The 26,330-nt window shown below is 38.0% G+C and overlaps 1 protein-coding gene and 1 pseudogene across 16 annotated transcripts in view; both read right to left on the bottom strand.

Annotated features, from left to right (window-relative positions):
* The window catches only part of Braf (B-Raf proto-oncogene, serine/threonine kinase), a 147,160-nt gene that overhangs the window by 52,978 nt on the left and 67,852 nt on the right, over positions 1–26,330 (bottom strand). For 9 of the 16 annotated variants that reach the window (XR_010065585.1, XR_010065582.1, XR_010065584.1 and 6 more), the window contains 10 exons: positions 24,247–24,395; positions 23,138–23,254; positions 14,379–14,538; positions 11,143–11,178; positions 10,780–10,816; positions 9,114–9,233; positions 6,634–6,779; positions 5,584–5,701; positions 1,556–1,640; positions 683–859 (listed from right to left, as the gene is read on the bottom strand). Coding sequence is in view for 6 of the 16 variants with exons in the window: in XM_231692.11 (XP_231692.4) it covers positions 683–859; positions 1,556–1,640; positions 5,584–5,701; positions 6,634–6,779; positions 9,114–9,233; positions 10,780–10,816; positions 11,143–11,178; positions 14,379–14,538; positions 23,138–23,254; positions 24,247–24,395 (1,145 nt within the window). In the remaining 10 variants the exon portion in view is untranslated. 16 annotated transcript variants of the gene reach the window in all.
* Positions 15,821–20,930, bottom strand: Fth1-ps1 (ferritin heavy chain 1, pseudogene 1; annotated as a pseudogene).

Consider the following 26,330-nt stretch of genomic DNA (forward strand, 5'->3'; position numbering starts at 1 on the left):
AAATTTTTCTTAAGCCAGTTTTTTTGTTGTTGTTTTGTGAGACAAGGTCTCTTAAAGGAGTCCTGGCTATCATGGAACTCAGAGATCTGCCTGCTTCTGTCTCCTGAGTGCTGGGATTAAAGGTGTGCCCTACACCTAGATCTGGTTCATTTTAACCTGTATAAATCATGAAAAAAATGTATCTTTTGGGTTACAAAGTAAACTTCAGTAGATATACCTGTTTCAACTTAAAGTCCTCAACAAGAATTAAAATATAGATATTCATTTAAAACTTTATCAACTGGCCTTACGGTAGAAAATGTAGGCATGTAAAAGAAAATGATTTAAAAGCAACAAAAAATAGTCACACTTTAAAAATGATTAACAAATAACTATTAATGGCTCTGTTTTAGTAGGAGTGTGGCTTTTCTGGTTCCTAATTTTCTGTACTTCCACTGTTCACATAAACCACTGAGTGCTAATCATCATTTGCAATTATAAACTTCTCATCAAACACCTCACTTCTGTATACTTCAAAGGCTGAGCTAGAGAAACAGTGTTTTTAGTATGTGAGTGCTCTCTAGTAGTTAGTACCTTTGCACAGAAACCTAGTAAGCAGCCCATAGATGTATTATTAGGACCTTTAACGTATCCGTAAGTGGATTTCAAGAGCGCTGTGAAGATTTAACAGCATTGAACTTACTCCATGCCCTGTGCAGTCTGCCGTGCAATATCTATAAGTTTGATCATCTCAAATTTGGTCTCAATGATGTGGAGATGGTGATATAAGCTGGAGCCTTCACACCACTGTGTAACAATAGCCAGCTGTGGCTTTGTAGAATAGCCCATGAAAAGGAGGATGTTCACATGTCGAGTTTTCCTGGCAAAAAGAAATGTGACAATGTGTAACAGTTCTCTAAGGAGAGCTAAATCAATACAATGCTCTCAGGACAACGTACCAAAAACGAAGCAAGGCTGACCTATAATTATTGAGTCTAACCTCCAACTCTGTTCAGAAATATAGAAATTTATCGAGTGAAGAAGCAGAGGTCACTTTCATTTGTTAAAGTTGTTCCAAACTTATGAGGACGTTTTCTAAGTGGAAGTAAAATCATTTTCCTCTCACCGCCACAACTAGCTTCCCTGTTCTGTTCTGTCCTTCACAGTATCAGAGGAGCCATGCACCCTTGTGAATACAATAGCCTTCTCTGGATTAAAATATCGGTTTTGTTGAATATTCCCCTCACATAAAATTATAACTATAGAACCTTCCCTGTATAAGTTTTCTTATGGATTTACTCTCATTTTCTAATGTTCCTCAGGTCCTAGGGTCCAGGACTAAATATACTTTTAAATGTGCTTTGATATATTTAGAATTTTTAGAGTACTATTTTCCTAAAAGTAACTATTATACACAATCAGGCATTATTTTTTATTTCCATTAATTCAGTCTTGTCTTCTAGATGCAGGACCAAATTATACTGAGTATCAGGGAGACAATGTAAACATAAACTCCAAGTAGGCACATTATGTTTCTTTGAGTAAAGCCACTGAACGCGGTGATGCACACACTCACCTGAGTACTCCGACTTCGTTTTTGAAGGCCTGTAACTGCTGAGGTGTGGGTGCTGTCACATTCAGCATTTTCACTGCCACGTCGCCTGAAAGGAAATTGTTACTCCAAAATTTCAAATTGCAAAACATGAAATATTTATTCTTGTTTTTTTTTGCTAATTATTTTAAATCTGTATCATTATTAAACTGTAAATAAATTATATTTAACTATCTAGTAATAAACTACTTTTCTTCTTTTTAACACAGACTATGGGTACACACATCCTTGAATCTCACACAAAGCAACTAACAGTGATATTCCTATACTACTATTTGAAAATAATATGCTAAACAACCCACATGTCCCTCGACAGAGGAATGGATAAAAAAAGGTGGTACATTTACACTATGGAGTACTACTCAGATCTTAAAAACAATGACTTCATGAAATTCACAGGCAAATGTATGGAACTAGAAAATATCATCCTGAGTGAGGTAACCCAATCACAAAAGAACACTCATGATATATATACATATATATATATGTATATATATATACTCAATATACTCACTGATAAGCAGATATTAGCCAAAAATTGAGCTCAGAATACTCACGATACAACTCACAGACCATATGAAACCCAAGAAGAAGGAAGATCACACCAAGTGTGGATGCTACAGTCCTACTCAGAAGGGGGAAGAAAATAATCTCTGGAGGTAGAGTGAGAAAGGAATCTGGGAAAGGAGGGGAGGGAAAAAGGGGGGCTGGTTCAGATACTGGAGGAGATGGGGGACAAGTACAGAGGGTCAGGAATTTGAAAGGAGGCATGTAGCAGTAGGAGAGGGGGATCTGGGGGTAGCCACTACAAAGTCCCAGATGCCATGGACCCCAAAGGTTCCCAGGACCCAACAGAGAGGATTAGGAGAAATACCCAAAAAGGGGAGAGAGAACCTATAAAGACCACATCTAGTAGATAGGCATGGCCCCTGGGGCCACCCATCCACCTAAAAAATAATAATTCAGAATTCCTTCTGTCAAAAGGAAATACAGGGACAAAGTTTGAGCAGAGACTGAAGGAAAAGCCATCCAGAGACTGCCCCACCTAGGGATCCATCCCATCTACTGACACCAAACCTAGACACTATTGCTGATGCCAAGAAGTGCTTGCTGACAGGAGCCTGATACAGCTGTCTCCTGAGAGGCTCTGCCAGAGCCTGACCAATACAGATGCAGATACAGCAAACATCGAACTGAGCATGGGGACCCCAATAGGGAAGTAAGGGCAAGAACTGTAGAAGCTGAAGGTGTCTGCAATTTCATAGAAAGAAGAACAATATCAACCAACCAGACCCCCAAAGCTCCCAGGGACTAAACCATCAACCACAGAGTACACATGGAGGGACCCATGGCTCCAGCTGGATATGTAGCAGAGGATGGCCTTATCTGGCATCCTCTGGGGGGAGGGTAGCCCCTTGGTCCTGTGGAGGCTTGATGCCCCAGTGTAGGGGAATGCTAGGGCGTTGAGGCAAGAGTGGGTGGGCCAGTGGGGGAGCACTCTCAAAGAGGCAAGGGGTGGGAGAAGGGGAGAAGGGATTTGTGACGGGGAAACTAAGAAGGTGGATAATACTTGATATGCAAATAAATAAAATAACCAATAAAAATATGAAAAAAAAGGGAAAATATATGCTAGGGCTGGAGAGATGGCTCAGTGGTTAAGAGCACTGACTGCTCTTCCAGAGGTCCTGAGTTCGATTCCCAGCAACCACATGGTGGCTCACAACCATCTGTAATGAGATCTGATGCCCTTTCTGATGTGTCTGAAGACAGCTACAGTGCACTCTAAATAAATAAATAAATAAATAAATAAATAAATAAATAAATAAATAAATTTTAAAAAAAGAAGAAAAGAAAAAGAAAATATATGGTAAAATACAATGACCTTTGCTTCCTGGGAATACAGGTTAGGTAACTAAGTACTTGGGGAATTCTCCAAATGATTTAACAGTTCTGACTGAGGTGTTACTTACCAAGTGAGTGCTCAAAACCATGGACAACAGGTTCAATGCAACTTGGTTTAAAATAAAAACTTGCTACTTTTCCCCAAAAGTTATGGCTTATTTATGTGGACTGGAAAATTATTAAAATTATAATCATAGTTCAAACACTTCTAGTGGATATGTAAACTGGCTTAAGTACTTGGCAGCACTGATAGGAGTATGTATAAAATTGCAAGTATGCATATGATGTAGTTCTAAAATTCTCTCTTAGGCATATAGCCAGTAAAAATATACACATATGTTCTTTAAAAGACATATACTAAAAATATGCACAGCAGAATCATTCAGAATTGCACCAAAGTGGTAAGTCCCCAAATGGTTATTATCTCATAGATGGAAGGAATCACATTTCACTCACACAATGGAATACTATTCAGAGGACGAATGAAACACGAACACACCCAATAACATTGATGGATCTTAAAATATTGAGAGAAAGGTTACACGTTATATTCTACTGAAGTCAGGAGGTTAGTTGTCTTTGCAAGATGAGTGAATGAAGAGGGCATATGGAGAGCTTCTAGAAGACTAATAATGGGGGTTGGGGATTTAGCTCAGTGGTAGAGCGCTTGCCTAGCAAGCGCAAGGCTCTGGGTTCAGTCCCCAGCTCCAGAAAAAAGAAAAAAAAAAAAAAAAGACTAATAACGTTACAAGTATTAATCACGAATGTATTCAGTCACTTCGTGAGTTTTAATTACCTGAACACTTATAAACATTTTAATAAATTTTAACATAACCAACCACTATAAATATTGACTTTTCTTAACTATCAAAGTAATATAGTATTCATTTTATCAGACACCACCAACAGTGCTTATTACTTAAATGTTTCAGGAAAACAAAAACATTCCCCATAGGAGCTGGAGAGATGGCTTAGTTAAGAAAACTGGCTGCTCTTCCAGGTCTCGAGTTCAATTCCCAGCACTCACATGGTGGAAGATGCCGGAAGACAACCATCTATTATGGGATCTGATGCTGTATTCTGTCATGCAGGTATACATGCAAATAGAGCACTCATGTATAAATAAATCTTTAAAAGTCCCCATAACTATGGCATTCAGAAATATACATGCTTACATATGCCTATATATGCATATTCCACTATTGCTATCCCTCTGCTGAGTATGCTTTCCCAAACATTGACCTATTCATTGCTGTCCAATTACTTGCTTAGGCTCAGTGTACATACTGCCAACCTTTCATATTTCCCCAAAATAAAGAGCATTATAATCACAACCTTCACATGATCAATTAAAAAAAAATCTGTGTTCAAGGAAAGTCATGACTTCTATCTTTTGAGTTTGTAATTCTTAGAAAACTAGTGAGGCTGAATACTTTTTATGTTTACTTGTGATTTATAATACCCATAACATCATCAAAAGGAATATTTCTAAAAGAAAGAGTTCCTTTGGGATTAACTGCTCGACAATCTTCATCTTTATGAATCACTACTCTAAAGTACTAACAGCACTCCTGGTTACTCTGAAGCCAGTTTTCATGTTCCACCATTTTTGTTAGAATCCTTTGGAGGACTCCTGCATTTCATGAAAACAGCTTAACGATGTAAACAGTGAATATTTTGACTTTATACCTGTTTTTGAGACAATCTCTGTCACTCAAGTTGGCCTTGAACTTTCTATTTTCTACATAGCTAAGGATGTTCTTGAATTCCTAATCCTCATGCTTACACCTCCTAAGTGCTGGGAATATAGGAGTGTGTGTCATCACGCCTGCTGTTCCTCCCCAGACACACTTCTGTGTGCCCTGTCTGTACTGTCTGTAACTTGCTCTGTAGACCAGGCTGGTCTTGAACTCAGAGATCTACTTGCCTCCTTTGCCTCTTGAATGCTAGGGTTAAGGAATGTACCATTATGCCCAGCTTTTGTTTTTTTTTTTTTTAAATAAACATTTCTTAACATATCCCCACTACACCAATGTATTACATACATACCATGTCCCAGGTGAGCCACTGACACTGTATTACATACATACCATGCCACTTTCCCTTGTAGACAGTTCCAAAGGACCCAGATCCAATTCTCTGTCCCACTGTAATCTGTCCATCAGGAATCTCCCAATCATCACTTGAATCTCTTCTACCAAGTGTTTTCTTGAAAAATATAATACAAAAGTCAAGCCAAGGCAAACAAAAGAGAAAAAAACCTTATGTTTCATGCTAAATATATTGACCTGCCTGACATGAAGTTAGGAACAGAGAAAAGTCTTAAAAAAACAAACAAACAAAAAAACCAACCAACCAAAAAAACAAAGAAAGAAAACAATAAAATATCCACGTTGAAGAAGTAATAGTTATACTCATGACTAAATTTAAAATTAGCCAATTCAAGGGTGGAAAAATTACTTAAAAACAGAAATATTTGGGGCTGGAGAAATAGTTGAGAAGTTAGGATTAGTGGTTTTTCTTGCAGAGTACCCAGGTTCAGGTCCCAGCACCCATGACAGCTCATCTATAACTCTAGTTCCAGGGGATCCATTACACTCTTCTGACCTCCTTTACCACTGGGCATGTGCAAGCTGTACTTATATATGCAGTCAAACACCCATCAACACAAAAATAATACTAATTAAAAAATTAAAAATAGGGGCTGGGGATTTACCTCAGTGGTAGAGCGCTTACCTAGGAAGCGCAAGGCCCTGGGTTCGGTCCCCAGCTCCGAAAAAAAAAAAAAGTTAAAAATAGAAATAATTGGGGTGGAGAGATGCCTCAGTAGTTAAGAGCACTGACTGCTCTGCCAGAGGTCCGGAGTTCAATTCTCAGCATCCACATGGTGGCTCACAACCATCTGTAATGGGATCTGATGCCCTCTTCTGGAGTGTCTGAAGACAGCTACAGTGTACTTACATATAAATAAATAAATCTTAAAAAAAAAAAAAAAAAAGAAAGAAAGAAAGAAACTAGAACAAAGGTCAGGTTTGTGTGAATACACTTCAGGCAAGACCTATTAATCCTTAAATGCGGCAGGAACCTCGCGCCACAGGGCTCTTACATTTAGATGGTCCAGTCACAGCACAGATCCTTACCATCCGACTTCTGTCTTCCGTGGAGGAGGAGGAGGAGGAGGACTTCCTTTCCCGCTGAGGTCCTGGAGATTTCTGTAAGGCTTTCACGTTAGTGAGTGAGCCAGGTAATGAGGCAGGTGGGGTGGCCGACAAGCCTGTGGTTGACCCTAAATTAGAAAAAAGGGGAAATTACCCACATTAAGGAGGAGTAAGCATTAAGAAGGAACAAATATGTCCACATAACAGGGGCAGAAAGTGGGGAAATCTAGACTTACTTTAAAATGGAGTGCATGTTTAAATATTGGCCCTTAACAAAGGGTAGGCCAAAAGAGGCATGATATGTAATGAGCACAATAATTTTTTAAGGTTTTTTTTTTGGCCAATTTAATGACCCTTAAAATAGATAATAATAAATAAGTCTAGAAAAATACAATCTCTAAACCAAGACACAATTTCTAAAATTCACTCCCAAGTTCCTGTGCCTTTGATAAGAAATTAAAACATCAAAACCAACGCACAGGCATGGTACCACACACCTTTAATCCTAGCACTTGGGAGGCAGAGGCAGGTGGATCTCTGCATTTGAGGCTAGCCTGTCTACAGATAGACTTCCAGGATAGCCAGAGCCATGTAATACAAAGACCCTATGTGATAAAACATAGGAAAAACTAACAAAACCCAACAACAAAATCAAGGCATATTTCTATAAAACTTATTTTGTATTATTTCACTAGCCTCAGTACTTCAAAAACATTAAAACATTAACATTAAACATTAAAACTCAAACATTTTAATGGCCTTTAAATATTTCTTTCCTATTAGCCTTATATTTATATATGATACCAAACTACAAACTCTACTATTTGAGTGGTTCTTGGAGGTTTTTTCTATCTTTGTTACCTTTATTGCAAAGTTAATATAAACAAAGCCAAGTAGGCTTTCTTATTGAAAAATTATTATTTTTATTTATGTGCATTGGTGTTTGGCCTGCATGTGTATCTGTGTGAAGGTGTCAGAACTTCTGAAGCCACAGTTACAGACAGTGGTGAGCTGCCATGTGGGTGCTGGGAAGGGAACCTGAGTCCTCTGGAGAAGCAGCCAGTGCTTGTAAACTAACACCCCAGTCCCACTAAAGGCTTTCTGAAAACTTGGTATTGCAAGGGTGAACAGGTAACTGCTATGGCATCGCACCCATATTCCAGATATATTCTAGTATGTTATATGCCAAGTGAACCTTGTAAGTAGGCTCAGGTTTCTAATATGCAAACTTCCAGCTACTCATAGCACTATGTGAAGTAGCTGGGACAGAGAAGTGTACAGTGAACAGGCCTGAGAGTTCTAGGTAGGATTTTCATATATAGCTGAGAAAAACTTCCAAAAAATACTATTCTCAAGGGTAAAAAAAGAGGCTCTTTCAAATGGCAAGGATACAATCACATTTAAATGTTAAATCTGGACAGATGTTTTATAGCCACTACATCATGTTATATAGCACCATATGGAAGTTCTATGATTGCACATGCAATTTTCTAAAAGAAAATGGTGCCTGGAATTTCTTTGAACTAGAGCACAATACATTCTATCCTGGTCATTGATAACTTCCCACATTGTGAAGCAGCAACAACCTCGGGCACAGTTCTCGTTCATTGGGTTATTCAGTTTAATTATATCCCTAAGTATGGAATGACTTCCACTATAGTTAAGGCCGGCCTGGTGGAAAACGCTAAAGCACCATGATTACATAAACCTAGGTCACTAAGTGCATCAAAGCAGTAAAACAACTTTATAACAGTTTTTAAAGATATACAATTTTATCTTAAAATTTAAGTCAATTTGACAGTAAATTAAAATATGACATGGCAAAATATGGGATAATTATATTGTTAACTTTCCTTATGTGAGGGACATAAGTAAACATATACATTCAGTTTTCTTGAACTCATGTTTATAGATTAATTACTAATATTACTAAATTTGAAAACACTGTCAAAAGTCTCATAAGAACTTTTTGGCCTCAAACCTGCAGTGATTTTCCTCCTGCCTCTGTATCTCAAGTGCTGAGGTTACAGATGTGAGTCATATGCCCAATGTAAAGCTTTTTCATAGGGGTTTCCACATACATTTTTATTTTCTTAAATAGTATTAATATTAGTTAATTGCAAATTATCATCCAATGCACTAAAATAGAAAGAGTCCTGCCTGTGTCTCCCAGAATTTAAGAAGTTATCCAGACCAAGCAGAACTAAGACAAAAATGAGCAAGATGGAAATCCCAACTCAGAAATTTCTTGCTTTTAAAAGTTTGTAATAGACAGCATACAGGAAGCTTGCAGTAGTGAGGATGTGAGAAGCACATTCAGAGCATTCCAGCCAGGCCAAGCAGAAATTTAGTACTTAACACTCTCACACTTACAAACACACGCTGTGAGGTGAGGCACACACAGAGTCTGTATCTTATATTTAGTTTGCTTGGGTGAGAACAAGAAAGAAGAGCCCAACTACCTCTGAACACTGGGCCAGGCTCAAAATCAAACACTATTTCACTGGGGACAGAATGGAGGAGGGGGCTGGGAGTCCGGGATTGGTATTTCCGAAGACAGCGCATCAGCTGGTTCAAAGGGGCTGTTAGAAGAGAAAGAGAGGGGCAGGCAAACACAGGAAGACAGACACACAGAAGAAATGAAAGAAGTCATGGGGAATAAATTAGATGAACTAAAGCCTGCTTCATAAAATAATTATGGATGATATTTTAAAAATCTGCTTATATTTTCACAAAAACCCCAATGAATTTGTTCAAAGTGACTCATAACAAGGATAAGAAATGCCACTTGACTTTAGGTGCTAAGCAGGCTGTTTACTACGGTTAACTGTGATGCTAACATGATGGAAACATTTAAATGCTGGATGTATTGGGCAAAATTATCAGCAGCCACAGCTACTAAGACATATGAAGTCAAACTGGCAGCAACATTAATTGGCAGGCTCACGGAGTAACAAACAACACATACTCTTGAGTAACTGTGTGGTAAGTCAGCATTAAGTACATAATTTAGGCTTGTTATCTGGTATCTTCTCAGGAGTACAGAACCATAACAATATGGTTTACAATGTTTACTCAGTATAACTATTGAGTCTGGGCTTGGCCCTATTTTGAAGAGACAGAAGGCCACAGTGAAGAGCCCAGCTCTAGGCATGATGTGCAGCTAACACAGTCTTCCTTGTAAGACAGAAGGCAGCTGAGAAGGTAAGCACAGTGGAGCTCTTGAAAGAAAACGCGAAGACAGTCTCAAATGCCATCTTTTAGAAAACATATGTGGTAAATTATTAGAGTCTGCTTGTTTTGTTTTTTGAGAGAGCCATGCTATGCAGACTGGGCTAGCCTCAAACTCATGTTCTTCCTGCCTCAGCTAGGATCATAGGCATATGTTATCACATTTGGCTCAAAAACATTTTCTTAAAACAATACTATCTTTGCTAGAGGGAAAGCTAGATGGAAAATCTGTAAGAAATCTTAATATAATTTCCAATAAGGGGACAACTAAAATTCTCCATTAATATAATTTCTCATTTGTATATTTTATTTACTATACCAATAAGGGGTAACTAAATTTTTCCATTATGGGTCCATTCCATAAAATAAATGTATCTTTCAAATAGATCTAGACAGGGGATGGGAAATGTTGATAGAGTCTGACAGTTGAGGAGATATGGCCAGCCACCCCAAAGAATGACTGACAATGATTCCATTTGACTCTGAGCTCTCTCTACTTGGTGTGGGCCAAGAGAAACGTAGTGACTCCAGCTTTGGAGGCAGCAGAAATTAAAAAGTGGATACAACAACTAAGGGTCCTCCTTGTGCCGTACCTAAGATTGGAAGGGGTGCATTTAAGACTTTCTTCTATGTCTTCTCACGTTCTCTCCTTGTTATGGATAATTTTAAATTCTGCTACTAGTAAATAACTACTATTAAAAACAAACAAACAAACAAACAAAAAAGCCAAAAAACCAAAACCCATTTGGTTTTCTCTACACATTTTTCTCTGTGTCTGTTTCAGGAAAAAAAAAAAAAAAAGCAACCATAAAGGAGACAAGCAGCAAAGCAATTGCATTTTTGCCTTAAAACAACAACAAAAACAAAACAAAATAAAACCCTAAAATCACTACTTACCTCCATCCCCACGAAACCCCTGGTCTCTAATCAAATCCTACAAACAAATAGTAAATATGTTTATTCAAAGCACATGGTAAAAAAGTAATAACAACAACAACAACACATTTTCTACTATGCATAAGCAGAAGGGTTAATTCAAAACAATACCTGTCTTATAATTATTTCACAAAGCAAAGACTATTAAATTAGCTAGTGTACATGACAAACACTAACGTTTGAAGCACTTGCCACCCTGACCTACGTGAAAGGATTATTAGTCCTGGTCAAATGCTGAAATCCATTCCAGGCCACTCAGTGACTTCATAAATCCTTAAAGAAGATTCTACTGGCACATATTAAGAGCCATAAAAATGTTCATACCCTTTGATCCTGTAATTCCACTTCTGGGAATTTTTCCTAAGGAAATAATTCAGAAGAAAAAATGATATGCACAAAGATGTTTAGTGCAGCATTATCCATCACACCAAAAGTCAGAAATAATTATTTCCCTCTGATAGGCATTTAGTCATATTATGGCTATGGTGTATCAATTTAATGAAGTAGTGCACAGTTACCAAACAACTATGAAACTTAAAACATGGAACATGTTTACATATAATAAAAAATACAAAATTAAGCACACTGAATACTATCATAAAAATCTGGATGTACAAGAAACATTAAAAAGGAGGGGAGATCAAAACAGCTCAAATAAGGATTTTGTTTAAAGTGGTCTTTCTTATTTAAAATACAGCTTTTACAGTAATGTTGGTAGTAGGGGAAATTCCATATACAATGAAATTGGATCCTAGTCTACAGAACCTGGATTACTTTACTCAGTTAACCTAAGTGTCAGGGATTGAAAGGCCACAAATGTCTCTGAAAAGATTAATTGCAAATAGGCACCATTTTGCTTATTAAAATGAGTGAATTCTTTACTGTGTATGTCTACCATATTCAATGTACTACATAGACCCTTCAATATACAAAAGTCTCTTTTTTTTAACATTCAAAAACCTATTTAATAGAATGTTTTTCATGAAATATACAAAAGTCTTAATGGTTTCACTACCTTTCTGTGGTTTCAGAGCTTACAAACACTGTGAGATGTAGGCACATGAAAAGTAGGAATAAAAGAGAGATACACCAGTTCATTATAATAAAAAGTGATGGCATTGACAAGACTTTTAGTGCCATACATTAAGACTATGATGATCTGGCAATCTGACACTGGGCTTCCAGCCTCCAGATCTATAAGAATTGGTGACTACAGTGCAAAAGAAATGACACTAGGATTTGGCATTGGTGAAGCAGCTAAAGAAATCTGAGTCAGGGCTGTGAAGACTAGACAGGCATGTAGAAATCAAGGGGCTTTCTAGACAGAAGGCCCCACAGGAGAACAGTTGTAACCCTTTTCCTGTTTCCTATCCTAGCTCTGAAACTCCCACACACCCCTACAGATGAATGTGGCTTTCCCACTCCTAGAAACTACTGGAGGTCCAATACACATTTACCCTTTTCAATGTCATGTGTTCTTAAAGCTCCCTGTTCAACAATCTACTCGATCTAGTTTAAGTAGGATAGTCTAGTATTTTAAAACCATTTCAACTGTTCCCTAACCTCTTCTAGTCCCTTGTCTGTCATCCCTGTGATTCAGCATCACAGAAGAAACAACCAAAGAACTTCTGGCAATACCTTTGTTATCTGTGAACATCTGCACAAGTAGCATCCATCAGCTGTAATTTCTAAATTCATTCGTTCTCCTTGATAGTCCCTTCATCTCCAGGGTACCATGTGTCATAGGCTGGTCTCCAGCTCTGCCCCTCTGGTGCCTTTAGCGGTCAGCGCCAAGACTAAAGGTGTGCGCCACAAGCGCATGGTTCGCTTCTAGCTACCATTTGTTTTAATGTGGTGGTTTGAGGAAGGATGGTTCCCATAGGCTCACAGTATTTGGAGACTTGTTTTAATGTGGTGGTTTGAGGAAGGATGGTCCCCATAGGCTCACAGTATTTGGAGACTTGTTTTAATGTGGTGGTTTGAGGAAGGATGGTTCCCATAGGCTCACAGTATTTGGAGACTTGTTTTAATGTGGTGGTTTGAGGAAGGATGGTCCCCATAGGCTCACAGTATTTGGAGACTTGTTTTAATGTGGTGGTTTGAGGAAGGATGGTCCCCATAGGCTCACAGTATTTGGAGACTTGTTTTAATGTGGTGGTTTGAGGAAGGATGGTCCCCATAGGCTCACAGTATTTGGAGACTTGTTTTAATGTGGTGGTTTGAGGAAGGATGGTCCCCACAGGCTCACAGTATCTGGAGATTTATTCTCCAGGAAGTAGCCTTGTTGGAGGTAGGCTCTGAAGTTTCAAAAGCACACACCAGAACAACACCCTCCCTGCCCTGTCTGCAGATCAAGATGTAAAGCTCTTAACTATTGCATGTCGCCATGCTCCCCACGATGATAAAAATGGACTAAACCTCTGAAACTATAAGCAAGCCCCAACTAAATACTTTTTTAAGAGTTATCTTGGTCATTCAGACATGTACTCAGATAATAAGGTAAGAAATGACTGAGCATGAATAAAAACTTTAAGTCATTAAAAGCTTTCAAACAAGAGAATAGATGATAAGAGTATTATAAAAATTATCCTGGTGAGATTACCAGGGTGGAAATGGTTAAAGAAAAATTAATGGTAGGAATAAATTCATTAAGTTGTTCATATGAATGAATATGGAGGCAAATGGTTATGTCAATAAGTTAGAAGAGTCTAGACGTAAAGGGGAAAGGAAAACAGTTTCGGCAGTTATGAAAAGGGTAAAAGAGTAAGGCATAAAGTGATTCTTCAAATAGCCAGGCCCAAGAAACTAGGAGGAGGCATAGCAGAGACAAGGGGAAACAGTTTAACAGACTATTTGTTTTCAAATAAAGATGAAGGCTCCAAGCTGGGGCACATCGAGAACACACCTAACCTACAGATACTGTGCGACTCCGACTTTCCAAGCTCCCTACTCCCACAGCTCCCTTTCCCACTTCTCTTTCTGTGTGTTCAGGTCTACATAGAGAGAAAAGCCTTAGTTAAAAATGGTACTAGGAAAAAGCTACTTATATGAACTTACTCTCCGAAACACAGGGGGAAACAATAAAAGTAGGAAGAAAGGCTGATTTTAAAATCCTTTATTCATGATTTATCTTGGTAATTAAATAAAATTTATAATAAAGCATTTTAAAAGTTAATAAAATTTAAGTTATAGTTCCAACTGTAAGATTTTAAAAAATATAAATCCAGAACTCTTTGTTGGTTCTAATGCCAAATTCATGTCATTTTCATAACAGATAAATTGAACAAAAATCTTAAGAGAACTCGTAAAATTCCCATTTTAATTTAAAATGTTTTCAGAGATAGTGTCATAGAAAAAAGTGAGAATAATTGCAACTTGACAATAGTAAAGTACTTAATATTACCAGAGAAGATGCTTGGGCATCTGGACCCGTAATGTAGGAGCCTAGCACTTCCATGATAAGTGAAAAGTGGCATCTACTTCCCATCTGTATTGAAAGTCTAACAGGAAACCAGGGGAGCACACTCAGATTGCTTAGTGCTAGCACCGCCAGTACTTACATCAATATTGACAGGTTCGATTGTGTTTATATGAACATTGGGAGCGGAGGAGGAGCGGTCTCGTTGCCCAAACTGATTGCGATGATCTTCATCTGCTGGCCGGAAGGGCTGTGGAATTGGAATGGATTTTGAAGGAGATGGACTGGTGAGGATTTGGGGCCTGGAAAAACCAAGTCATTGGGAAGATAAGATTTAGAGCAATTATATTAATAATAATATTTAAAATGAAAGTTATAAGATTGTTGTACTTAAAATGATAAGCTTTAAAGAAACAAAATTACAGTAGTAATAGCTTTACAAAAAGCATTAGTTTAAAAAACATCCCTACAACTGGTACTGACAAAGTTTTGCTCAAAAGCAGAACTTCCAGGGACTATCAATGGTAAGAACAATGATTCTGATCCAGAAAACTCCAGAGGATTCTACAAATGGCTGGAGATTACCTGTGGTTAATTCCTTCAAAATTATATATGCAACTAAAATGCTTCAGGTGGGGACTGGCTGAATAAAACATGCTATGTTTCCTATATACTATTTTTCATAACCTAAGGTCACTCAAGTAAAAATTTGAAGAAGGTAGTTTGGAAGTTACAAATAGTTTTGAGAATATATCTGTATATTTTAGGACCCTAAAGATAGAATTACTACTTAATACCAGTATTGATTGAAATTTTTATAATATCAAATATTATCTCCAAAGTTTTGGAAGATAATCTATATGGTGCCAATTATCTTTCATATTTCAAAATGTTTTTCATGTCTAATTATTAACACCAGAGACAAAAAAAGAGAACCAGATAATATTTAACACTGCAGCAAATATTTAAAATAACTAAAAAAATGTGGGGTATTGTGGTTGTGTGGTGCCCTGGGGAGCCAGACACTGGTATCAAGTGCTTCATCTCTACCTTACTTTTTGAGACAGTCTCTTCGCTGAAGCTGAATTTACAATCCGTTAGACTGCTAGCCAACAAACTCCAAAAATCTTACCCTGTCCTCCCAGGACTGGGGTATAAAAATACCTCTTGGGGCTGGGGATTTAGCTCAGTGGTAGAGCGCTTACCTAGGAAGCGCAAGGCCCTGGGTTCGGTCCCCAGCTCCGAAAAAAAGAACCAAAAAAAAAAAAAAAATACCTCTTATGCCCTGAAGAAATTGTTTCTGAGACTTACTTCCTCCGTCTGCTAACCCAGGCCTTGCCGTGGAAGCTTCTAGCCTCGATACAATCTTACCCAGGCCTAGAATGCTTTCAGCTTCTGAGATGTACTGCTGAATCAGCTCACTCTTTCCTGGTTCTTTCAGAACTCTGGCTGACTGGTACAACTCAGCTGTTCTTGCTCAAAACTTCTCCAATTTGACTGATTCAATCTGGCTTCTTTCTCAGCCTCTCCTGAACTGCTCGCTTGAACTCATACTAACTTTGGCAAAATGTTCTAATTTTCTGTCTCTCATTCTCTGGCTCATTCTGTCAACCTGGTCAAGCTTGTTCTCTCTCTGCAACTTACTTCTTTACAACTGTCCTGGTAAAACTGACTCCTTCCCTTTTTTTTTTTTTTTTTTTTTTCTCTCTGTGCTGCTCTCTTAAACAGCCTCTTTTCCTTTTTTTCCCTGTGAGTTGGACATATTCTTTTTTTGTGGGTTGGGGGAAGATATCAAAATTCTTTATTTGAAGAAACAGTACAAATTAAAGAACTTAAATGAGTATTTTGGTGCAACTTATAGAAAAGTTAAAGGCAGCCCAACATATATGCACTGCCTGAGTGACCAGAAAAGTCACATGGCTTTGGGGAAGCCAGCTTAGCTCTCATCACTGTGTCTCAGGGTGTGCTTGTCAAAGAGATATTCTGCCATGCCAGATCCAGGGGCTCCCATCTTGCCTAAGTTGATCATGAGGTCACCCTGTTCTTTAATGGATTTCACCTGCTCATTCAGGTAATGTGTCTCAATGAAGTCACATAAGTGGGGATCATTCTTGTCAGTAGTCAGTTTGTGAAGTTCCAGTTGTGCCTGATTCACTCTTTCCAAGTGCAGTGCATACCCTATTGCATTCAGCCTGCTCTACCAGGCATCATGGTCTGGTTTCTTTATATCCTGCAGGAAGATTCGGCCACCTCATTGGTTCTGCAGCTTTATCAGTTTCTTATCAGGTTCTCTCTCCTCATGAGATTGGTGGAGAAAGTATTTGGCAGAGTTCTTCAGAGCTGCATCATCCTGGTCAAAATAGCCAGATGTAGAGACAGACATAGGAAGCACACAACTCTAAGTTGATCTGACGGTTGATGGCAATCCTGCTGGTAGTTCGGGAGAAGTGGTGGTCATGGCAGCAGCCAGGCGAGGTACAGCAGAGCAACAAAGTTGTAAAGGGCTCAGGCTCAAAGAGGCCAGCTGGGGTCAGAGGGGCTGAGCACCCAGTTCTGTTCAAGCACAGTTGAAGCAAGAAACCGCCGGGACTCTGGGCATGAATACCTCAAGTTGGGCATACTCTATTCTATCACGTCTTTCTCTGATTTGTCATTTTGTCTACCACTTAGATATCACTTTAAAACATGGGTGCTTCCTTCTACAAACCTTACCTTCATTGTGTGGGATTAAAGGTATGCAGTAAGGGAGTGTCTGTATTCCAGCCAGAGGGATCAAAGGTGTATGCTAAGGGCTGAGCCACAACACATCTAGAAACAGGTTTTTTTTTGTTGTTGTTGTTGTTGTTTTTCCTCCAGTAAATAACACAATTTGGGGGTTCAAAATTCGATCAAATATCCTGCAACACTGGAGTAATGGGTTTCAACGACAGTCACCACTCAACTTTTTAGGTGGGCAATGGGGATCCAAACTCAAGTCTTCAAGCTTGCATGATAAGCACTTTAGTCACTGAGCTATCTTCCCAGCTCAAAAATTACTCTGATTAAAATACTTTAATAGGTTACAGAATGACTTATTTTGCTATAGATAGTAGAATCTATGAGTGCTGACCTAAAGGACCTGGCATGAAGAACCTAGAAATTTGAGGCTAGATTTTAAACTCCTATAAAGACTGTGGCCCCTCAGAAGAGTCTCATCAGCAGGGAAGTGAGCACTTCTCGGGGGAGGAGACAGTAAGGCTCAGCCCAAGCTTCAACTGGCCGTGGAAAGTCAACATGGACCAAGTTCTCCTCACATACTGGTCATCATTTTACCCCATATTATAAGGGTTAACCAGCACTGTTTATGTCATTATTAGACCAGAATGACAATGTTGAGATAACAAGGGAAATTATAAAAGAATGGTAAGAAAATATATAAGGAGGGGCTGGTAAGATCACTCAGTGGATAAAAGGGTACTTGCTACTAAGCCTGATAACCTGGGAATTTCCCCCTGGAGCCCAGATGGTAGAAGGAGACCTTATTCCCCAAAGCTGTCTTCTGACGTCGACAAAGGTGCCTTAGCATGCACATGAGTGCACACACACATGCATAGTCATTTTAAATACGTATAATCAAAAAGTTAATAGAAAAGGGCAGAAAAAAATGTTTGGCGAGCAAAGCTTAAGAGTGACAAAACTCTAAATAAAGCATGTCATTGGAATATGAAGCTCATGAGGTAAAGATAGGAAAAATTTACTTTGGGGGATTCATATTAACTACATGAGTCTGTTTAAAATGAACAGGACATAAATGTTATTCTCTAAAAGAAATGGGCAAACGCCCAATTACAATTAATGGAACTGGACATGAGGGAAGTTGTGTTTCACTGGTTTTCGAGAATTAATCAGTTTTTGTCAAAGCTGACCTTATTCTTGCTTTATAAAGCTAAATAAAAATATAAACAACAATTCCTTAGCAAAAAAATAAAAAAATGTTATTAGTTAATAAGTATTCAGAAATAAAAACTGTCAGGCTACTTATAGTCATAGGATGACAGTGTCCTTGAGTTTAGCACTAAACCTGAGAAAGCCTCAAGTAACTGGATGTGTAGTTGATATAATATGTGATCTAGCATTGGTAGAGAGGCAACAAAGCACTCCTGAAATGTACTGAGTACAAACTATGACAGAAATATCAATTGGATAACAAACCAGAACTCTGTTTACAAAGGACAGTGATTCAGAAACAAGGAGACACAAACCCTGCATTTAATCTGGTAAAAGAAGAGGGCCTGTAACACAAACTCCACATGCTGTGTTAATACCATTTGGAGGTGAACTTGACTTACCTACCCCTGATGACTGTGAGCAATATTTCATTATTATACCTATCTGTACAACATTTTAATTCAATGCTTCACAGAAGCAATTATAATGTTTTCTCAGAATGACTTTCCAAAGAAGAATGGGCCCATCCTACACAAGTCTAGGTTAGGTAACACATATATTCTCTGTTCTGATTTTGCTCAACTTAAAGCAATATATTCACACTTATCATCATTTTGGAAAACTGATAAAACTGTACCTGCATACTGTGGACTCTTTCTTTGATGTAGGTAATTTATAACTAACCTATGAAGGACCCTGACTATCACCTAATTGGCTTTCTCCCAGAGGTATATATTTGTACTGACCACGCCACAAACTTTCTTAAAATTAAAATTAAAAAATTAAAAATTTAAAATAAACAGAATATTAATTCTAACACTCTTCAGAAAACTACTATGATTTAGACTTAAGTTTTAGGTTACACTATTTAAAATTTTTTGAAGCAAAGTGACTATTTCTGTTCAGTGATAAATAATTATCTCTTTGTATTCTAAACGGAGTAATGTATTAATTTTGCAAAATTTCTTGGTATGCCCATACTTGCTTTAGGATAGAACTAGTAACTGTATGTAAGTTATTGAGCATGGCATAAAGATTATCCTTATATTATTCAAATACTGACTTCTCTGCCCCCGTCCGTATCTGGCTGCATTCCAGACATGGCACTGTAATGCTTGTTCTAAGTTATCTCCTGCCTCAATGTTGTGCAAACATTGCTCCTATTTATTCTCTTCTTTGTCAGTAAAATCTGGTTAGCCAATGGCTAAGCAGAGGAGAGAGTAGAACTGGATTTCTGATTCCAGAGAGGTGAGGGGAAGAAAAAGAGGAGAAAGGAGGATTCAGCCTTGAGGAGAGTTGAGACACCATGGGAACACACCTGAAGCAGAGAGAGCCAGATTGAAACTAAAACACAAGTGTCTTGGGGATTTTGGCAGGAAGGTAGCCAGATTACAGGATTAAAATAGATTAATAAATACTCAGCTATTGGACTGTAAAGCTTGATTAAATAAATCTTACAGTCTAGTATTTATTTGAGAGCTAGCCAGGAAAAAGAAATGCCATCACTTTTTAAATTGCTCTAACAAGTAATAAATCAAATACTGTGATATTGAACATAACTGATACGATGGCTATTTTTGGTTATCAACTTGACTATATCTGGAATGAACCTGTGAGGGATTGTTTTTCTAAATTAAACTATCTGAAGTGGGAAGACACAGTCTAATCTGGATCCTTGAGGTAGAAAGATACACTTTTTAAATCAGATCTTTAGAGATGGCAAGACCCACCTTTAATCTGGCCCACACCTCCTGCTGGCAGCCTAGGTAAAGGACACAGAAGAAGGAAGCTTGTTTCCTTTCTGCTTGCTTGCTCTCCCTCTCACTAGCAAGTCCACCCTGGCACTGGCATTAGAGCCTCCTTCTTCAGGATTCTGGCAGATACTGAAGACCAGTAGGGACATCCAGCCTTACAGACTGAACAACTACTGGATTGTTGAACCTTCCATTGGTAGACAGCCATTGTTAGACTAACTAGACCATAAGCCATTCTGTAAGCCATTCTAAAAAAAAAAAAAAATCACACACACACACACACACACACACACACACACACACACACACACTCTGTAAGTTCATTATGTAAGTTATGCTCCTCTAGAGAACCCTGACTGGCTCCTATCTTTACAAAGGTAATTTTACACACTGACATAAAAGCATTAGGGAATTAACTTATAGAGAAGCTTGCACATTTTTCAAGACCAGATCCTATTTGACTCTAGTCAAGAAAAAATAGCTGTGGCAGAGGCAAATGCTCCCTTAATTTTGAAACAGTAACCCTTCACTAGAAGACAACCTGTGCTGTTACCATTATGACCCTTCAGAGAGGCCAAGTTAATTTTATGTTCTGTAACCCCGTTCACAGAACTGGCATCTGTCATTAGAAAAGCCTCACAGATCAATAGATTCTGAATTGTGGTAGCTAAAGGATTAACTGAAATCCCAAACATTATTTTGATTTGATCATCTTAAAAACAAAATAAAAGAAAAGAACCAAAAAAAAAAAAAAAAAAAACCTAAGGCAGAGCCATCAGAGAGAACTGTTACAACCTGACAATACTACATAATTGTCTATATTCTAGTGATATAAAAATATGCTCTTTGATATTATTATTGCGTGTTTGTTTGTAAGTGTCCATGCCATGATGCACACATGGAGCGAAGAAAACAAAGTTTTTGGAGTCAGTTCTCTTCCTACCTCCTTCTGAGGTCAGGTCCCTTGTTACTGCTATGCTGTGTAGACTTGTGTTGATGTGAGGCCCTTCCATCCTTTGTAGGAATGCTGGGGTTACAGCTGACCACATTTGGCCTTTCCCTCCTCCTATGGCGAGCACTTTTGCCCATTAAGCCATTTCATCTCACACACACTCCAATTCTGTGTGTGACGGGGGAGGAGGGCACCAGGCAGCCTTCTCTATTGCTTTCTTATTTGAGGAAGGGTCGCTCCTTGATCCTGGAAATCAAGTTCTTTCAACTAGACTGCAAGCCTGCAATAAAAACTGCAGGTCTATTATAAGTATCCCCTTAATGTTATTATTCTTTGAGGTATAAGTCTAAAGAAATAAGGGCTAGCGAGATAACCATGTGTGTGACTGTCGTGAAAGACTGACCACCCAAGTGGTCCCTGGTTCCACAGTGAAAGGCGAGAACTGAGTCATGAAAGCTGTTCCCTGACCTCTACACAATCACTATGGTATATTATACATACACAAACACCTATATATCACTGCCCACACAATGAATGAATGAATGAATAATGAATGAATGAATAAGGTTTTTGGGCCTAAAGTAATAACATACTGTGAAGAATACAAGGAAGAAGGGACTAGTAAAACAATTACTTGTGCACTAAGCATTTTGGAACTATTCTAGGTCAGAGTGCTATCTGGAAACTTCTCTTCCCCTCCTTTCCCCTCTCCCACTCTGTCTTTCCAAGACAGAGTTTCTCTGTGCAGCCCTGGCTCCTGGAGTTAGCTCTACAGAGACGGTTAGCCTTGAGCTCACAGAGATCCATCTGTCTTCGACCCCAAAGTGCTGGAATCAAAGGTGCGTGCTGCTACCACCAGAGAAACATTTCTTTTTAAAACTATATACTTCCAGACATAGCATAAATAATCTTGCTTTAAACATAATGGGAAGAGCGTAACAGACCTATGCGAAAATATTCAAGAGCCAACTTAAATTACTGTCTCTTTTTCTACTGTGAATTAATGCCTTGGGGATAGTTTAAGAGTAAATGTTTGCCTTCCCCCCTAAACTGACAGCACTGCTTCCACCTGCCTTCTGTCCTTGTGAAGCCCTGCCTTTCTGCATATGGCCTCCCCTTAATTTTAGGCTGTCTTCACCTTAGGGTTTCCTGCCCATCTAAATCTTACTGCTAAGTAAATTCTCCCTTCAAAATCATTTTTATCTCATTGGTAACTTGCTTGAAAACCTTTATTCTCCCAGATCTTCATATCTCAAGTAAATACGAGCCAAAATGTCAAGATTCCCTACTACCTGGTCTCACATATGGCACTTTCCTTCTTCCAACTTTCCATTGTTATTTGAGATTATGGTCTCACTCTGAAGCAAAGCTCAAACTCATTACCTTTCTGCTTCAGCCTCCTAAGTGCTGGGATTTCAGATTTGTGCACCCTATCAGTCTCTCTTATACTCCTTAAAAGCTTAGGTAAGCTTCGTGACTAGCTCTGAAACCTGCTCTCTTCTCTACATCCGCTCTCACTCAGAGTTCATTTAGCTTCTAGCCATTCATTCTCTCCCTCCAGTTCCCTCCCCTGTCCCCCATCTCTCTCTCTGGTTCTTTTAGACAGGGTTTCTCCATGCAACAACCCTGGCTGTAGCCAGCAATTCTTTAAAGACCAGTTCAAATCACAACTCTGCTAAGCTTTCTTGAGTACATCCAACTTTCTTGCATTCTATAAATATAAAATATTTACGTTCTTATCACAAAGTTTAATATACTCTATTACAATGTGTAGTTTTTAAAAATTATCAACTCATATGTTAATGCTTTTTAAGTAGAAGTCACACATTACCTGATAAAATGGTGAATAACAGGCATAAGAATTTTATTTTGACATTCTTCACAATTGATCTTAAAACCGTCTACATACATCAGCTTTAATTCCATTGATTGATTGATTAATTGATTGACTGTGTGTGTTTCAAGACAGTAACTCACTGTGTAGATCAGGTCAGGCTCCACTCACAGAGATCTGCCTGTTTTGGTCTCATGAGTGCTGGGATTAAGGCTGTGACCTACTCTAATACCAGGCTTTTAATCCCACTCTGGACCAAATGAATGTAAATGCTTCAATGCTGTGATACTATACATTAGTGATAAAATACATAATTGGGGGGGGATATCTATAATTTAACAGTTCCAGTGTTGAAAAGGTTTACAATTATACAAACAATCCAAAGAAAGGCAGTCCGTCTAGCACATCATTAAACAGCAAGAATCAAATCATACCCAATAGAGTCTGAGGGGGGTGCGGAAGAGCATCCAGATGGAAGGGTAGTCTCTGCTGAGAAGGCCTCCTCCTGTGGTACTGGGTGATGCTCAAAGAACTTGGAGACAAACAGCAAACTGTGAGGCAAAAACAAAACAAAACAAAACAAACCTAACTTGTGCAAAACCCAGAAGCTTCAATACAAGAGAACACAGAAGTAGTGAGAAAATGTGGGATCAAGTTTTACTTTCAGGATCAACAAAGTTCAATTACATATATTTTTGTCAAAGGTTTCTTTAAAAAAATTATATTGTACTTTCAAGGGCATGCTCAGATCTAGAACTAATTGTTCTTTTCAGTCAATTTCTATACCACAGGGAGAAAATCATCTATTTAAAAACTAGAAGAAAAACATCTAGTGGTAAGTTAGATTATGCTTCTTGTTTTTTTCTGAGATTCACTGTGTAGTCCTGGAACTCACTTGTAGACCAGGTTGGTCTTGAACTTACAGAGATCCACCTGCCTCTGCCTCCTCGGTAGCTGCTAAGTTGGATATATCATTATAATTAATTTTAAAGTCAAATTCCATTTCAGCAGCAACAAAAAGAATTATAGAGAAAGATTATTATATAATAGATACCATCTACTATGTTTATTAAATATGCTATAAAGAAAAAAAGAAATTTTAGAAATAAATAACTCGTGTATAAGTATTCCCTTAAATAAAGGGAGCAGGGGTTAAGATGAAACAGATGGACATGGGTGAGGTGACAGTGAGGGGATCAACATAACTGCTATAATAGGCTGTAGAATCAGACTCGTCGTCCAGAAAGACAACCATCAACTTGACTAAAACAATATTCTATATCCACCCCAAATTATATAAAAGTGATTCCTAAGGACTAGTAGTTGTTACTTAAAAAGCACATGAATAAAAGTTTTATATGCCCCAGAGCCAGTGCTCACCTCTCTGAGAGAGAAGAGCTGCTTGGACTATTTGTTACTTTAAAAATTCTTTAACAACTGCAATGGGCAAAACGTCCCTCATGATTTTCAAAGTACACTAATTCCACATTATGAAAATTTAACTATAAAGTAATAGTAAAGAGGTTCTTTGTGGATTACTTACTCAAGTTGGTCATAATTAACACACATCAGTGGAACCTCTGTACTACAACGCTGGTGAAACTTATAACCACATGTTTGACAGCGGAAACCCTGGAAAAGCAGCTTTCGGCAAAAGTCACAAAATGCTAAGGTGAAAAAAGTTTTCCGTACCTGGAAAGTGAAAATCATACATGGTTTCAGATACTTGCAAGAATCCAATTTTTTTTTTTTTGGTTCTTTTTTTGGAGCTGGGGACCGAACCCAGGGCCTTGCGCTTGCTAGGCAAGCGCTCTACCACTGAGCTAAATCCCCAACCCCGCAAGAATCCTTTTTATAAACAACACATTCATTCACTTACTTAAAATAACAATTTTTAGTATATTTATATCATAAAAAGTCACACATCAAAATGCAATACTAAAACCATGGGATTTGAAATACTATCCCATCTTAATAGTCAACATAAAAACTCAGAAATCAAGACAATAAAACAAATAAAAGAATTGAGACCCTGATATGTTATCCAACTTCAAATGGACAACAAGCAACACTCTAAGGGACTTGTGCATGAAAGTCTCAAAAAAATTTAAACAACTGAATTAAAAAGAATAACTGATTTCAAGCTTAACAGCATAAAGGAAGTAAAAATACAAAAAGAAGAGTTAGAGGTAAAAGGAAGGAAACCCAAGGCTATCATTCAATTCCTACCCAAAGAAGGAAGCTAAGGAAAGCTAGTGCTGACAGTAGAAGAAACAAAGATATAGACTTATTCAACCTCAGTTCTCAAACAGAACAGCAGCGAGATGGAAGAAAAGAGGGAGAGAAGGCAGAATCCTGCAAACGAGTTACTCCTAATGGAACCAGCAATCAGCATGTGAGGTCTTAAGTTGCTAAAGCAAGAAATCATGGCAAAAGATATTTAGTAATATGAAAATAATCACCCAGGGCTTAAAATAGAAACTATTAAAATTATCAATTGCTACACAAAATCTATACCGCAATTTTATTCTGACCACAGAATTACGAAGTGAATTGTTTGTAATACTGTTAAATTTAGCAACTTTTTAAAGTTTAGATCTGAAACTTGGGTAATAGGAAAGAAAACTTCTACCTTCAGACTTGAACACACTGTTAAAAGTTAAATGCTGTTAAATACTGTTGTTTCTAACTTTCCTCCTTTTCCATTTGCCTTTCAGATTAGCTTCTTCATATTACAAAATAAATAAATGCTCAAAAGTATTAAAAATTTATCAGGACTTTTAATGTACAACATGGATCAAAGAAACTGCACTGTACTAAGGGAACTCTCTGTTCCCGAGGGAGAAATTAGATGAAGTGTATACGCCTTGCAGTAAGCAATAGGCAGAAAAATATATAACAGAGAGACTCCCAACAATGGCTATTTCAGAATGCTGATAGCAAGGATGACTTTTTGTATTTTCAATCATCTTGGATTTTATTTTTTAAAAACCACAATCAATAGATAATGTATCCTTTTATGATGACCTAATATATACCTAAACCTACATAATAGCACTTACATCAAGCATAGCTTATAATTTTATATCATTTATTACAATTTTATGTTTTTGTTTAAATGTTTTCTGTGACAGAAGTTGGTCTTGAACTTTCAACCAGCCCCTTGCTTCTGCCTCCCAAGTGGAGGGTTCCAGGTATAGAAAAGCAGGTCTGCTCTAAAACTCTAGTTTTTTGAGACAGGGCTTACTATGTAGACAAGGCTGTCCTTGAATTCCTAGTCATTTGCATGTCTCTGCTTCCCAATGCTAGGTTTAAAGGTGTGTGCCACTATACCGACTTAAAATTCTATTTTCAAAAAATATTAATCAACAGCTATTAAGAATTAGTCTGGTACATAATCCATTCTGGCCTTTCAGGAACTTTTACACAGTGGGGTGTGCTTTCTTCAGTTTCCCCATCACTTGAGAAAGCATGTGAGAAAAAGCAAATGCTTGTTTCTAGCTTTCTTCCTTTTCCATTTGCCTGTGATTACACAGAAGTGAGAAATACCTCTTTTGATCTATTTAACTGCCAAACTAAGCATCTTTAGCACTGCTACCATTATCTCAGGAAACAACACACACACAC

The sequence above is a fragment of the Rattus norvegicus genome, chromosome 4, assembly GCF_036323735.1.
Source record: "Rattus norvegicus strain BN/NHsdMcwi chromosome 4, GRCr8, whole genome shotgun sequence".
In the NCBI taxonomy this organism is placed as follows: Eukaryota; Metazoa; Chordata; class Mammalia; order Rodentia; family Muridae; genus Rattus; species Rattus norvegicus.